Raw genomic sequence first — 16152 nt, 5'->3', positions numbered from 1 at the left:
TCACTGCCAGGTAAAAATTGGGGTAGCAAAAGACTGAAGTTTATATGGATGTGCCATATACCTGTAGGTTTATATGGATGTGCCATATACCTGTAGATGAAGTACTAAAATTTAACAGCTACCCGGTACTGAATTTGAGGCCCCTAATAACATAGTGTACCGAATGCCACATGTTGAAAACGGAGAAAAACGCAGTTAAAGTTGTGTAACTTTCAAAATGCCATAACTTTGGAACTAGTGAATATTTTTTAGTGCCCCCCCCCCACTTTTTTTTTTTTTTTTAGCTTGAAGTTCGTACTTTCATGTCATGCTAATCTTAGAGAAATTAGTAGCATTCTGAAAGGTACAACAATAGCTGCGTTTTTCTCCAGTGTGGTTATTGAGGCAAAATGTACTCTCAGTAAGCATTTTTAACAATCAAACCAACCAAAGATATCAATGGAGAATGTTTACAAAAGCAAAATAGATGTATGTAATACTATTTTCAGAAATTAAAAACCATTACAAAAAAAAGAAATCTTTCATTTTAGCCATTTGAGAATAATGGTAAGTTCTTTTTCTGTTATGAGAAGGACCAGCAGCTTTTTCCTCACTACTAGAGTCACTCATGTTCTCGAGACAATGAGAAAAAACCCTAAAACAGCTCTGAAAATAGCCAGTTAATCCAGGCAGTGTTCTAGGTGGGTTGGTAAACAAAAAACTGCATCACGTCACGACAGATTCCCAGATCACAGTTGCCAGTGTCTTGCTGAGCTCTATGCCTTTCCCATTTTCTGTACATTATGGCTAATTTACCCATAAAATCATGCAAGTTTATGCTATAATATTCCATTATCTTAGAATAATGGTACAATAATTAATAATGCTATAAAAAAAATGCATGACTGTGATCATAAAGAAATGCCAGTATCTGGTAACACCAGACAACACGTTGCTGGGAGGCACTTGGCACACTCTGTGACCAGCATGAAGGCTTGTTTATGCAGTGAGGTGAAGCGGGCAGTGAGACCATGTTACAGAAGGGGAATTTGGACCCTAATGCCAGTTGCTTTCTGAACCTCGTGGTTGCTTTCCAGATCAAAGAGGGTTTGGGCTACATAGTGGTTTACTTAATTCAGTTTTGCTTGCAGTGGCACTCGGTACACTATGTTATTAGGGGCCCTCATTTGTTTAAAAAAAAAAAAAAAAAAAAAAAAAAAAAAAAAAACGTGATACAGTACTGTACACTTGGCCCTCGATTTCCAGTACCTCTATTTCCCAGTTTTCAGCTTTCCCGGACACAGACTGAGGCCGGACAATATTATCAAATGCCGGACAAATGCCCGTACAAGTCCGGGATTCTCACAAAAGTCTGGCCATTATTCTCTCATATAAAACTATAAGCAGTCTGCTGCACAACACATATAATTTTAGCAAGGTTTTGAATCGATAAAAGCCATTTGTAACACACTATCTATCTATGTATTGTCAGATGCCTTAATCCCTTATTAGGGGTGGCCACAAACAACTTGCCTCCACGTCATCCTGTCCCCCGCCATTTCCATGCCCTGATCCCAATTCACATCCCCCTCTCTCATATACCTCTCCACTCCATCCCTCCATCTCATCCTTGGCCTCCCCCTCCCTCTCTCCCCTTCCACCTCACTCACATACACTCTCCTCGTCAGTCTCTCAATCTCCATCCTCTCCACATGGCCAACCCACCTCAGTGTGTTTCTCCTAACGCTTCCTATCATATCCACATCCACACCACAACGCTCCTTCACTTCCTCATTTGTCTGTCTGTCACTCCATGTGACTCCACAGGCACCTCTCAAACAATTCATTTCCACTGCTCTCACTCTTGACTTGTGACCCTCCAACAATGTCCAAGCTTCACTTCTATACATTAGAGTTGGTATCACAATACTGTCATGTAATAACTTTTTCACTTCCATGCTCACTTCCCTGTTTCTTATCACTGCCTTCAAGGAACCAGCAACCTTTCTTCTTTGTTGTACCCTTTCAAGAATTTCACCCTCCAAACTTCCATCCTTACTCATCGCACTACCCAAGTACTTAAACGTACTCACATTTTCCATTTCCTCATCATCCAACCTCACTGTACATTCACTGACTTCACCTCTCTCAAAGATCATCACTTTACTCTTCCCTACATTCATCTTTAGATTCTGTTTCTTACACACTCTCCCAAACTCATCCACCAAGCCTTGCAGCTCCCTTTTGTCTTCACTTAACAACACAGTATCATCTGCAAACAACAGTACAGGGAGTTTCTAAACACTGCCCTCTCTCATTAGGGCCACTCCAACATCCACTGCCCTACCTTGTATCTCTTTTATAACCCCATCCATATACAGATTGAACAACCATGGAAACATAACACATCCCTGTTTCAACTCAACCTTCAAACAGAAAAACTTGCTCAGTTCACTGTCCACATGCACTGCAGCCTTAGCACCCTCATACATACTATTCACAGCACTCAACAACTTCCCATCTACTCCATATATTCTTAATACTTTCCACAATCCTTGTCTATCCACCATGTCATATGCTTTCTCCATATTCATGAAGGCTGCATACAACTTCTTTCCCTTCTCTAGAAACTTTTCCACTAAAGATCTAAGAATGAATATCTGATCTGCACAACCTCTTCCCTTCCTAAAGCCTCCCTGTTCTTCTCCAACTAATTTCTCTGTTATTTCCCTAACTCTGTCAATAAGTATCCTACCATATACTTTTCCTATTACATTAAGAAGACAAATGCTCTTATGATCACCACACACTTCTTTTTGCCCTTTCACTTTGTACAAGGGAATAATTATACCTGACTTCCAATTGTGTGTGTAACACACACAAGAAGATATTTTCATACATGAAACACATCTTGGCCACCAACCTGCTTCATCCCACCATTTCCTTCTAACTCGAGGCAATATTCCATTTGCCTCTTACCTTTCTCAAATGCCACCATAAATAGTTTATTGCATAACACAGTAAAATTTACGGAAGGCCTGGACACAATAAAATTCATAAGTAATAAAAAAATACATATTTTCTTACAGACAAAGTCAATGGGATCCATTCCTGATCATTTAGCTCACCTGACTCGGTGCGACTAAATACAATACCAAATCGCCACTTTTCACTTCAAAATATTTTTTTTTTTTTTTTGCCACAGTGGCTCATACACACCTAATTATCTGAAATCAGCTAAAAAAGAAAATTGTACTTAATATAGCAATTAAAAAATTAGGTTTCAGAGCTAAAATGCGCCAATGTTAGCAGATATTTCCCCTTCAGATCGTTAGCTTGCCTTGACAGACCTCTATTTTGCATAAATATTTATTCTGAGTACAAAAAAAATATATCTGCATTGTAAATCGATATTTATACAAAACAAAAGTCCGTCAAGGCGAGTTGTTAGGCTAGAGGCAAAACACTTCTGCTAACTTTAGGAAATTTTTGCTTTGAATCCTGATTTTCTATTACTAATTAAATTAAGCACAAATTTTTGACTGAATTTCAAATAATTAGGTGTGCAAACCTATATGGTGATAAAGATTAAAATATTTTCCAATTAAAACTGCCGATTCGGTCCAAGATTGTAATCACATTCAATGATTGAGTGTTTGTATCTCGGTCAGCTGAAGAGTGGTTGGCTGACCTTGTGGTGTTCCATTCCTTGTTCATTTTCCTCTTTTTCCTCAGCTTTCTGATTTTCTTCTATCATATCGTCCACATTCTCGTCAACAACTGTCTAAACAACCATTCTTAGGGTTATAGCAGCAAAATACCGCTACTGTGTCAGTTATTATTATTGTTATTGTGTCAGTGTTATTATTTTATGTACTGTGTATGTTAGTTATGTTGGTATAGGCAGCCTACATTCCAGAATGCTCTAGAATATCGGAATAATTGCCGAACAATATTGGAGAATTCGGACAAAGTATGGTAATAGTCCGGGGAATGGTATGTGGGGCCGGACTTTTGTGATTCCCAGACTTTTGGGGTTCCTGGACTGGTCTCGCCCCCTTTTAGTCCAGGAAATCGAGGGTCGAGTGTACTGTATTGCACAGAAAATGACAATGAATAATAACAACCAATGAACAATGAAGTCTTACCTCATAATATTCATATTCTTCCACATCAAAATCATCAAAGTCAAAGAAACCAAGCTTGAATGCTTTGTCAACAGCATGGAGACAGTCCAAGAGGGTGAGGTGGTACGTAGACATGCCATATGCTGCATCCCTGAACGGGCAGAAGGGTGGGCTATTGCCACCCACCAAAGGCTTGTATGCTTCTTCTGGGGTCTTTTTCAGGTAAATAATCTGTGGAGAAATAATTGTGGTAAATGTCTTAAAAGAACAATAACCTCTGTAATTCTGTCTGCAAGAAAGATACACGTAGCAATAAGACTTGTAAAAAAAAAAAAAAATCGAGTTGCATGTGGAAACGTAACTCAGCAGCCAGGGTCCACATTCACACATAAAACCAACTCCCTTACCATAATAGGATTTTTTTTTTTTCCGGCAAAAATTGTACTCTCCTCTCCTTATTATTCTTTTTAAAAATGTGCCGGTAATAACTTTTATAATTTTTCCCAAATAACTAACTTTCGATAGTTTTCCTCTCGTTACTAAGATCCCCCTCCCCCAAGGAAGAAGGGGTCATGAGATATTTCTGGAACACTCATTTTCTTGTTGTTCTTAGAAATTCAAATACAGTACTAGTTACAGGGAAGCTTAATGTGGAACTGGTGTTAATTGTATTTGAGGATCTCAGCCCAGACACTGAACCCGAGCTACAACCATGACACACCACAACAGCACATAATTACAGGCTTCTATCACATACGTCACTTGATCACAGCGCCATATACGAAACTCTCAGAAGATAATACAAACGCCGTAAAGAAACGGAGTACAAGTGTGATTCCGTTATCTCCTTCAGCCCGAGGAAGCTATTTTCGTTCTAGCTTTTGATATTCCCTGACGATTGTTTCTGCTTACGGAAAGTTATGACTTGAAGAGGTTACGTATACCATACCCATCTTTAAACCCTTCACCATAACACACTTACGAATGGACAAGTTCTATATAAACTTCATTAACACCTCCGCTATAAGAAATTAACAGACCGGGAGAGGTTTCATAAGCCTTCTAAAATGCAGTATAATGTCACTGAGGGCAACCTAACACCCCCAGAAGGAGCCCACCGAGGCTGGACTCCGGGCAACAAGGACAAAAGTCTGCCCGGGCCGTACGCCCCTATGACCCAGAACTTGCCCGCCGCCACCATAGCAGGAATACGAGGCTACCTTTCAGGCGAGCCGACCACCAACAACCACAGGGTGGAGCTGCTCCAGTCAGCACCCCTGAGACAGCCGGTAGCTGCTCAACCCTCCTACAGGAGACGGCCTGCAGTTGCTCAGGAGACGACCAGTAGCCGCTCCCGCCTTCGTCAGGAGACAGCCAGAAGCCACTCTGAAGGTGCCCCTAACGAGATGGCCTGTAGCCGCTCAACCCTCCTACAGGAGACGGCCTGCAGCTGCTCCGGAGGTAACCAGGAGACGGCCGGTGGCCACTCCTGCAATCATCAGGAGATGGCCAGAAGCCACTCTAAGGTGCCCCTAATGAGACGGCCTGTAGCTGCTCGGCCCTCCCGCAGGAGATGGCCTGCAGCCGCTCGACCCTCCTCCAGGAGACGGGCTGCAGCTGCTCGACCCTTCTCCAGGAGACGGCCTGCAGCTGCTTCCGCCTTCGTCAAGAGACGGCCGGTAGCCGCTCCGAAGATGCCCCTGAGTTGGCCTGTAGCTGCTCCCTCCCCCAGGCCATGGCCGGGCCCTACAGTAGGAGATGGCCGGTAGCCGCTCCTCCATCAGATGCTGACTCCTGCCCACCAACCTATGACCCAGAGGGAGCCCCCAGCCTGAAGGAGTACTGGAGAGGCCCCGTGACTACCGCTGGGCTCTTCTCCCTGCAGCCGGATCCTGAGAGGGCCCACCTGACAGACCCCGACATAGGCCGATGACGCAGCCCCCTCCTGCCGGCGCCTCCGAACACCAGGGACTGCAGCCCTTGGGACCTCCAGACCGCCCCAAGGACCCCTGGGTGGGACCTCCATACACCCAGATGCCGAAGATCTTCGTCCTCTGTCAGGTGCCTGAGCAAGAAGTTCAGGCAGCTCTTCTGCCCCAGCCCTGAGGGCCAGACTCCCACCCCAAGCCCTGAAAGTGCGGGACCCTTCGCCACCAGCGGCCCCGGATGAGAGAGGATGCCCCTATGCGTGATCCCGTGGACCCTGAACACAGAGGCCCCTGGCGGAACTCAGTCCTGTCAGTAGTGAGGCTGAGTCACCTCCACCGCCCTTGTACCTGACTGCCATGACGCCCAGACCCAAAAGGAGTGACAGTGAAAGCACAGCGTCCGTGACATAGTGAAGTAAAGGCAGAACAGTGAGTTAACAGTAAAAATGGAAGTCAGTGAGAAAAGCATCTGTGACAATATAAACAAGTGGTGGAATAAGTAAGGTAATAGTGAAACTGTGAACACGACAAGGCAGTGAAATACGGGTCTATCACAGTGAACATGCTACCAAATACTAACGCTGCATCACCATACGCATGCCGCAGTGTTAAAGTAATAATTACCCACAGTGAAATAGTGCCACCAATTCCACCAATATATAGAACCTAGACTTCCTGCAATAATAGTGCATAACCCATCTGCCCTAAGTGCTATTTCCCTTACCCAACCTTGTCCTGAGTAGTATCCTGCATGACACTAACACCCCATATCTAGGCCTAAGAATTATAATTGTCCAGTATACCTGTATTTGTGACGTCTACCCGTTCTGTTGTAGATTTTAGTAATACACATGTAAGGTTGTTGCATTGAGTTTTTGTGTCCTGCCTCTCTCCTATTTGTCTAAGCTCCAGTCTAGAAAGAGAACCCAGCTACACACTAGGCGTTAGAGGGACAGGAAGTCGACTCCAAAACACCTAGGATTACATCTTCATTAACCCCATCACTATAAGAAATTAACTTACTGGACAGGTTCCATGTTGGTTTCTGTAACGCTAGGTGTTTTTGGCTCGGCTTCCCGTTCCGTAAACGCCTAGCGTATAACGGGGCTCTCTTTCGAGACCAGGGTTTAGACAAAAATGAGAGAGAGGCAGGACACAAAAACTCCAGGCAACAACCTTACACGTGTATTGCTTAGTTAGAAAGGGGAATGAGTAGATGTTACAGGCATGAGTATACTGGGCGATTATAAACTCTTAGATATGGTTAGTAGTATCTTGCAGGATACTGTTTTGAGTCACAGTGAATAGCACTTGAGGCAGAGCGTTCTTAATCAGGGAAGTCCAGGGTCTCTATGCGTGTGGAGTTAAGGTAATTTCTCACTGGGGAGTGTTGTGTAAGGCACTGGGGTCTGATTATGATCTTAGTATTACGAGATATTTTCTGATAGTAGCGTATTTACCTTGTTACCCTCAACTCGTATTTTGCTCTTAAACAGTTACTTTCACTTACTCCACCACTTTGATTTTATTACTGAATTATTCCGTACACTGTCCACTATATCTGTTCTTCTCTCCAACACTTTGGTATTATCACTGACTTCCATTCGAGGGTCAATTCACTATTCTGCCTTGGCACTGCTTGATCACTGGCATGCACAAGTATGGTCACTCCAGTTGAATCTGGTGCCAGGGGGCACGGGCAGAGGGGCAGCACAGCTCCACTACTGATGGGGCTGGGCACCACCAGGGGCCTCCGTACTTAGAGGCCACAGGATCACATGCAGGAGAGTCCGTTCTTGTCCAGGGCTGTGGGTGGCAAAGGGCCCCGCACTCTCAGGGCTGGGGACAGGAGTGCGGCCCTCAAGCCTGAGGCTGAACAATTGCCTGAACTGGTCGTTCAGGCTCCTGACGGAGGATGAGGACCTCCGCCGTCGAGGTGTGGGGAGTTCCCGGCTGGGAGTTCCAGGGGCAGTCTGGGGTTCCTGAGGGCTGCGGTCCCCGGGCTTGGCAGCGCCGACAGGAAGGGGCTGCGGCACCGGTCTGCATCAGGGTCCGTCAGGTGGGTCTCCTCCAGAGCCAGTTGTAGGGAGCGGAGGCCAGGTGAGACTACAGGGCCTCTCCAATACTCCTCTATGCCTGAGACTCACTCTGTGTCAGGGGTCGGGGAACAGGCGTCAGTTCCAGGCGGCAGAGCGGCTACAGGCCATCTCCTGCTGTGGTGCCTGGCTACTGGCCGTGGCTTCCTGGGGGTGCGGCTACAGGCCGTCGCCAAGGCCTGACTACTGGCCGTGGCCTGAGAGAGTGGGTGGCTGCCAGAGGACCCAGGGGCACCTTCGGAGCAGCTACAGGCCGTCTGACAAAGGCGGGAGCAGCTACAGGTCATCTCCTTCAGAAGGGGTGTTGAGCAGCTACAGGCCATCTCCTCGTTACCCTCAGAGCGGCTATGGGCCGTCTCCTTCAGGAGGGTGAGTGGCTACATGCCATCTCAGAGGGAACACCTTTGGAGCGGCCACAGGCCGTCTCCTTCAGGAGGGGGTTTGAGCGGCTACAGGCCATCTCAGGAAGAACACCTTTGGAGCGGCTACAGGCCGTCTCCTGATTACCCTCAGGGTGGCTACAGGCCGTCTCAAGGAAGACACCTTCAGAGCGGCTACAGGCCGTCTCCTGACGAAGGCGGGAACGGCTACAGGCCGTCTCCTTGGAACCCTCACAGCGGCTACAGGCTGTCTCCTTAAAGAAGGGTGAGTGGCTACAGGCCGTCTCTGGGGTGCTGGCAGGAGCTGGATAGGCAGCTCCACCCCTTAGCTGGTTGGTGAAGGCTCGCCTGGAAGGAAGTTTGGTATTCCTGCTATGGTGACGGCGGGCGAGCTCCAGGTCATATGGGCACGCAGCCCGGGCTGACTTAGGCCGTTGTTGCTCCGAGTCCGGTGCGCTGTCGTTGCTCCTCTGTGGGCTCCTTGTGGGGGTGTCTGGGTATTCTCGGGGGCACTATACTGCATTTTAGTTTCACTAACCCTTTCACTATAAGAAGTCTCCCTCAAGCTTAATAAAATAGTCTGGTGATGGCCTGATTAAAATGAAAATATGTCCTCGGGGTGAAGGTATTAACATCAGAATGTTCCTGGACTTTGGGGCCAGGCAAGGAGGATGTCACCACTGATCCAGGATGCCACCCACGGTAGAACACAAGCCATTGCCACCACCAGCACCACCACCACGCGGCACTCCCATACACTCAAATCATCATCAACTGCATCATATCACCTAAACTAGCACCAACACCACCATTATCTCTATTACCACCAAATCACCACCACCTACTCTTACACCACCACGACCACACGGCATTCCCATACACTCACATCAGCACCTGCTTCATGCCGCCACTATCACCTAAAGCATCACCCACACCACCATCATCTCTATCACCATCGCCTCACCATCATCAACACCTCCACCAGTCCCATTCACACATCAAACCACTACCATCACATACACACACACCACACCATCACGACCACCACCACACGGTATTCCCATTCACTGTCACATCATCATGACCTGCATCAAACCGCCACTATAACCTAAACCATCACCGACACATCACCACCACTACCACACGGCATTCCCATAGCCACATCATCACCTGCACCATGCAGCCACTATCACCCACACCACCACCATCTCTATCACCATCACCACCACCATCACCACGCACACCACCACAACTACCACCATCATCACCACCACCACCAGCCAAGTCCTAGTCCTACATCTCCACTTACAAACACTTTCCCTTCATCACTCACTTTTCTTCCACACCCCTGAAACAACTACATCAACAACCAACCACTACAGTCTCTGAGCCTCTGAGCTCCTATACATATTCATACGTGCACTGCTACATTTAACACCAATGGCACACCTTCAACACCTTAGTTTTTGAACATCTCCATTCCACTACATTTAACGCCAACACCTCTTTTCCAGTAACACCTACACCAACACATCCACCCAGATCATAATATTCCTACACATCCATTTTCAAACACTTCCCTTCCACTACCATTAACACCACACCCTGGACGTCATTTTCTTATTTATTCTTACCATACTAATTATTTTATTCAGCTTGGTACGGATTTTTTTTTTTGTTCAAACTGGAGGGGATGGCACACTTTTACCAACCCTTCACAACAAGAGGTCTCCCATGAGTTTAATAAAATCATCTGGTTCCAGCAAGAATAAAATAATACTAACGTCCTGGTGCTCCCGGAACCAACACCACACCTACACCCACCACCCAGTGCAGTCTGTGAACCCTCATTATCCTATACTTGCTTATACATGACCGGTTATACTAAACACCTACACCACACTCAATCTTCACCCACACTGCCTACACCTCCACACTCTAATACCTCTCCCCCCAACTAACACAGAATATTTTCTAGCTTATACTTGCTTTATCTTGAGGACACCACCTAGGAGGGGTTTTGTCAACTAAAATGCCGGGAATAGCGACTGAGGGCAACATAACACCCCCATGAGGAGCCTACGGAGGGGCAGACAGAGCGCGACCCGACCCTGGGCGGCAGGGACATAAGTCCGCCTAGGCCGCGCGCCCCTATGACCCGGAACTCGCCCCCCGCCGCCATAGCAGGAAAAGGTGACTACCTTGCGGGCGAACTGACCCTCGACAGGATCGGGGTGGAGCTATTACTCTAGCACCGGGCAGCACCCAGTGACGGCCGGTAGCTGCGCCCTTCTTGAGACGGCCTGCAGCCGCTCACTCCTTCTTCAGGAGACGGCTGGTAGCTGCTCCAAAGGTGCTCTTGAGACGGCCAGTAGCTACTCACCCCTCCTTCAGGAGACGGACAATAGCTGCTCCCACCTTCATCAGGAGACAGCCGGTAGCCGCTCCGAATATGCCCTTGAGATGGCCAGTAGCCACTCACCCCTCCTTCAGGAGACAGCTGGTAGCTGCTCACCCCTCCTTCAGGAGACGACCTGTAGCCGCTCAGAAAGTGCCCTTGAGACAGCCAGTAGCCGCTCACCCCTACGGCCGGTAGCCATTCCCCCACACAAGCCACGGCCAGTAGCCGCTCCTCCATCAGGTGCTGCCACACCCCCACGACGTAATATCCTCCAGGAGGAGGGTCCCAGTCCCGAGGACCTGTGGAGAGGCCCTATGCTATCCCCAGGGTTGTACTCCACCAAGCAGGCTCCAGAGGAACCCGACCTGACGGACTTCGACGACGACAGACGCCGCGGCTCACTCCTGATGGCGTCCCCGACGGCAGGAGGCCGCAGTCACCAAGCCCCCACGGCCGCCCCCAGGACCCCCGGGCGAGGCCTCTCCCCACCCCAACACCGACGACCCTCGTCCTCCATTCGGAGCCTGAGTGCGCATTTCAGGGAGCTGTTCAGCCCCAGCCCTGAGGGCCGCACTCCAACCCCCAGCCCTGACAGTGCAGGGCCCTTCGCCGTCCCTTGCCCCGGACGAGAGAGGACGCCCCTACGAGTGATTCCGTGGCTGGTAGATACAGAAGCCACAGGCGGGACTCAGCCCCCATCAGGAGTCGGGCTGTGATTCGACCCGCCGCCCCACTAACCACGTCACCTCCCCACCGACACTAAGTGACAGTGTATAGTGCAGTGACAGTGTGATAGTGACTAGAATATCGGGCAGGTGATTTCCAATAGAATATAAGTCCAAGGCCTAGTAATATGTGCTAATCAAGATCCGGGCAAACAGTGACACAGTGAGAGTGAGAAGAGAGATTTAATAAGAGTGCAGTGATTTCAGTAAATATCAGACTCGGCCTTTATAGTGTAATTCCTCTGCACTACAAGACCAGTGTAATACTTGCCCAGCCTGTGTACAGCTTCTATTTCCCTCCAAGTGACAGCGAGCTATTGCCCCTGCCCGAAATACTACGAACACTATTTATTGTGCCATGCACCTGCTAACCTGAACTATTGACCAAATAGTATCCTGCTCGATACTACGATATCAGTATATGACTTATAATTACCCAGATTCCTGTTGTTGTGACAACTACCTATTCCACAAATGGTCAATACACGTGTGAGGTTGTTGCTTTGAGTTTTTGTGTCCTGCCTCTCTCTTATTTGTCTAAGCTCCGGTCTAGAAAGAGAACCCAGCTGCATACTAGGAGTTCAAGGGACGGGAAGCTGACCCTTAAACACCTAGCATAACACCAACTTTAAGGGTTAGATACAGCCTTCGTTAACTCCTTGATTACTTGATAAAATAAAATCATTTGGACAAAAAAAAAAAAAAAAAAAAAAAATCGTTCAAGATAATGGAATTTACGCCCTTGTACCTACATCACTCGTCTTTGAACTCTTTTGACCCTGTACTTATACATGCCCCTCTACCTACACTATCTTAAATCTTCACCCACTGCCTCTCTCTCTCTCTCTCTCTCTCCATGCCCATCTACCTACACTGCCTTATCTCCATCAACTCCCCCCCCCTCTCTCTCTCTCTCTCCATGCCCGTCTACTTACACTGCCGTATTATCTTCACCAACCCCCCCCCTCCTATAATCCCGAATCTTATCCCACTCCTGTACAACTTCCGTCCATAATTCATTACACGTGTGGGGTTTAACCTCCTTGCTACTGTACAATGCCGTACTTTTATTTTTATTCCTGCTATCTCCAGACAATTCTATTCAACTTAGGGATGCTTCTTCGAAATGGCGCGGTTAGATACGGCCTTCATTAACCCCTTCATCTACAGGGCACTCTCGCATACTGAATAAAGTGGCCTAGTAGTGGATAAAGTATAAATGCCGTACTCTGACTGAAAGCATGAACAAAGCGAAATACCAAAAGGGTTCATTACCACCAATCTGTTTAGCAAGGTATCATCAGGTTCTGACTTTCAATAGTGTATGTGAACTAACAGCCGCATCTGCACATATTATCACGCTACAAAAAATGACAACATCTGTACCTTAGCCCCTTCAGACCACGGTGGCCTTTTTTTTTTTTTTTTTTTCAATCTTTATAGCCCAAAATCGTTATATAAAATTCTCGTACTGATGGGGAAATAAAAGGTAAATAAAAATTTCCACTGGCCGTTAACAACGCAGATTCCCTTATTTTACTCCTGCTACCCCAAGACGATTTCATTTAGCTGAGGAACAACCTCCTGTAGTGAAAGGGTGAGGAGGTTTAAAAACATACCTCCATTATCCTTTCACTGCCATCATTAGAACTTCTATTTCCGCTATCCCTGGACAATAATGCTGCAACGAGAGACGGCTACACCTCTAGACTTAACACAACTTTCATTTATAATCTTCACATTAATGAATAATTGTTTCACCTTACTCAACCTCACTTTACCTATTCTCATCTCTCATCTCACCTTACCCAGCCTCATCTCATTGTGCATCATTTCACCTCACCTCATCTCATTTCAACTTCACTTCAACTCACCTTACTTCCTCTTCATTTCACCTCATCCTACCTTAACTCAACTTCACACATTACTCACCCTACCTCACCTTTCCATCTGCCTCACTTCACCTCGCATTTCTTCCTGTCTTCCCTCATCTCATTCAATTTGCTTCACCTCATCTCCCCAAAAAATCTTTTGCACTTGAGAAAAGACATCCGGGTTAAATACAACTTCCTTTTAACACACTCACCACAAAGACGATTCTCCATCCCCCTCCCCCCACTAAAGCTAAACAATTATATTCAATTCACGAAGGTCGTCTTGGAGTAAAGAGGCTAAAGCAGACTACATGTAACACTTCCAGTTCGAAAAGTGTCACCTAGACTACAGCTGTCTGTAAATAGCAAGAACAATAAAATAACTAAATAAATAAATTAAAAAAAAGCATCAGTGATGAATGGATAAAAAAAAAAAAATTAGTGATCTCCATTTTATTCCTACTACCACTAATATCATTCAATTTATGAAGGACGTGTGGCTATAAAGAGGTTAACTACGCAACATCCTCACTGCAGGTTGCCTGGTGTAATGTGGGTCCACTTTCTGCATACAATGGCGACTTTTTATTGTAATACTGAGCGGCGGAAATTACAGTGGTATGTGCGTGACGCCATAAGACCTTGAACCAGCTGCTGGGAGGCTGGGAGGCTGGCAGGGGGGCAGGGGGCGCTCTACCTTACCTCGCATCATCTCATCTCGTCTCATTTCATTTCATCCCATCTCATACAACCAACATCACCTTACTGCAATATCCAGCATCACCTCATCTCGTCTCGTCTCGTCTCAACTCATCCCATCTCATCTAATGAAACCAAACGTCAAATCCCCTCAGCATCCAGCATCACCTCACCTCACTAGATCTTACTATAGGCAGCCAGCCGAACCTCACTTCACCTCATCTCATCCCACTCCACCTCACCAAATCTCATCTCATTTCATCCAGCCTCCCTTCACTTCATCTCATCCCATTCATCCAGCCTCCCTTCACTTCATCTCACCCCATTCATCCGGCCTCCCTTCGCTTCATCTCACTCCATATCATCCAGCCTCACTTCATCTTACCCGGGGCTTACAACATCTAATCTTTCCTCATCTTATCTCACCTCACATCATCGTATTTCACATCTTTCATCTTACCGTCTCACCTTGTCTCCTCATCTTACTCAGTTTCAACTTTCCTTATTTCCCCATTCCACTCCAGCAGCCAGCCTCCCCTCGCCCATTAACCCCTCATTTCATCTCACCTTAATAGCCAGTTTCTCTTCTCTTCACCACATATTATCAAATTTACTCAGTCTCATCGTCTCTCTCTCTCCACCTCACCTCGGCAATCAGCATCACCTCACCCAACCTCAACCCATACCACCTTCCTGCTAGCCTCACCCTTTACTCTCCCTCACCTTATCCTCTTCCGGCCTCATTTAATCCAACTGTTCCACCTCATCCACCAACCGTTTCATCATGCCTAACATTGCTGCCCCAGTCCTCCGAGCACTCCAGGTCTTGCCTTCCTCCATGCCTACTCTCCCTCGGACTCCCCCCCCCCCTGTCCTTTCATTATACACACACTCGGTTTTGCATCACTCACACTGCCCACCTTCCACCAACACACATCCTACCACATCACATACCACAAAGCTTACTCACCCACAATGAGCCATTTTCCATCACTCTCATTTCTGCATAACTGACACTACCCAACACATATTCTATAACATCCGTACCATACTCATCAGTCCTCCCCCCTCCCCCCTCTTCCTCCTTCCAACCTAAACACAGACTGTACTTGTATATCGTTCTATTTAACTTCAGTCCTGCGTCACTCACTCTGCCCACATACAGGCATCCCTTACCACACTCAGTTCCCCATTAGTTACTCTACCCTCCTTCCACTTGCTGCTAACAAAACACTGTCATATAAGCACGATATTCTGTATACTCAACCGATCCCACAACCAGTTCCTGCCAATCGAATCAAACACGATCTCATTACAGCCCTACAGCATTCACTCTGCTCTTCCCCCTACATCCCTCAACACAGTCCACCCTTACCTTGCCTCAGCAGCAAACCTACAATGTCTCTCCCTCCCTGCGCGCACACACACACACACACACACACACACACACACACACACACACACACACACACACACACCTGTGCTCGTATATGCTCTTATGCCCTAAGGTACCATATGAGAAACGGAAAAGACCCAATGATAACCTAAATAATCATTAGAGTCCGTGATGTAACAAGAATATTAAACTATTTTCAAATACTTATCCATATAATAACAGTATGTCCTATGGATTAGACAGCTAATGTTACTAGGAAGTATAGGAAGCTGGACGACTGATGTTGGGTAGGACGAACGGGAATTTCGCAGTATCCATCATCTGTGGTGTCAGACTTTTCCGCTGAATATGCTCCACAATTTGTGTGACCGACTGTATATTGGAGACCGACTGTATACTGGAGAAACACATTACACGTGCGTACAGTCATCATCAAAAGTATCGCACCCCTGGGGATCGATGGATGTGAAACTGAGCGTGTTTTGCAGACGCACAAGAATATTAATATATTGCTTAAAAAAAAAAAATACCACCCAATATATGACGC

At 46.8% G+C, this 16152-nt stretch overlaps 1 protein-coding gene across 1 annotated transcript in view; it reads right to left on the bottom strand.

Annotated features, from left to right (window-relative positions):
• Nucleotides 1-16152, bottom strand: part of LOC145415744 (dual specificity protein phosphatase CDC14C-like) — a 316480-nt gene that overhangs the window by 155531 nt on the left and 144797 nt on the right. The window contains exon 4 of the mRNA XM_080284978.1: nt 4128-4337. Coding sequence (XP_080141104.1) covers nt 4128-4337 — 210 coding nt within the window. The remainder of the gene's footprint in view (nt 1-4127; nt 4338-16152) is intronic.

This window comes from Coenobita brevimanus, chromosome 103 (assembly GCF_032717465.1).
Source record: "Coenobita brevimanus isolate Jiangsu-jjx chromosome 103, ASM3271746v2, whole genome shotgun sequence".
Taxonomy (NCBI): Eukaryota; Metazoa; Arthropoda; class Malacostraca; order Decapoda; family Coenobitidae; genus Coenobita; species Coenobita brevimanus.
This window is presented reverse-complemented; position numbering and strand designations above follow the sequence as displayed.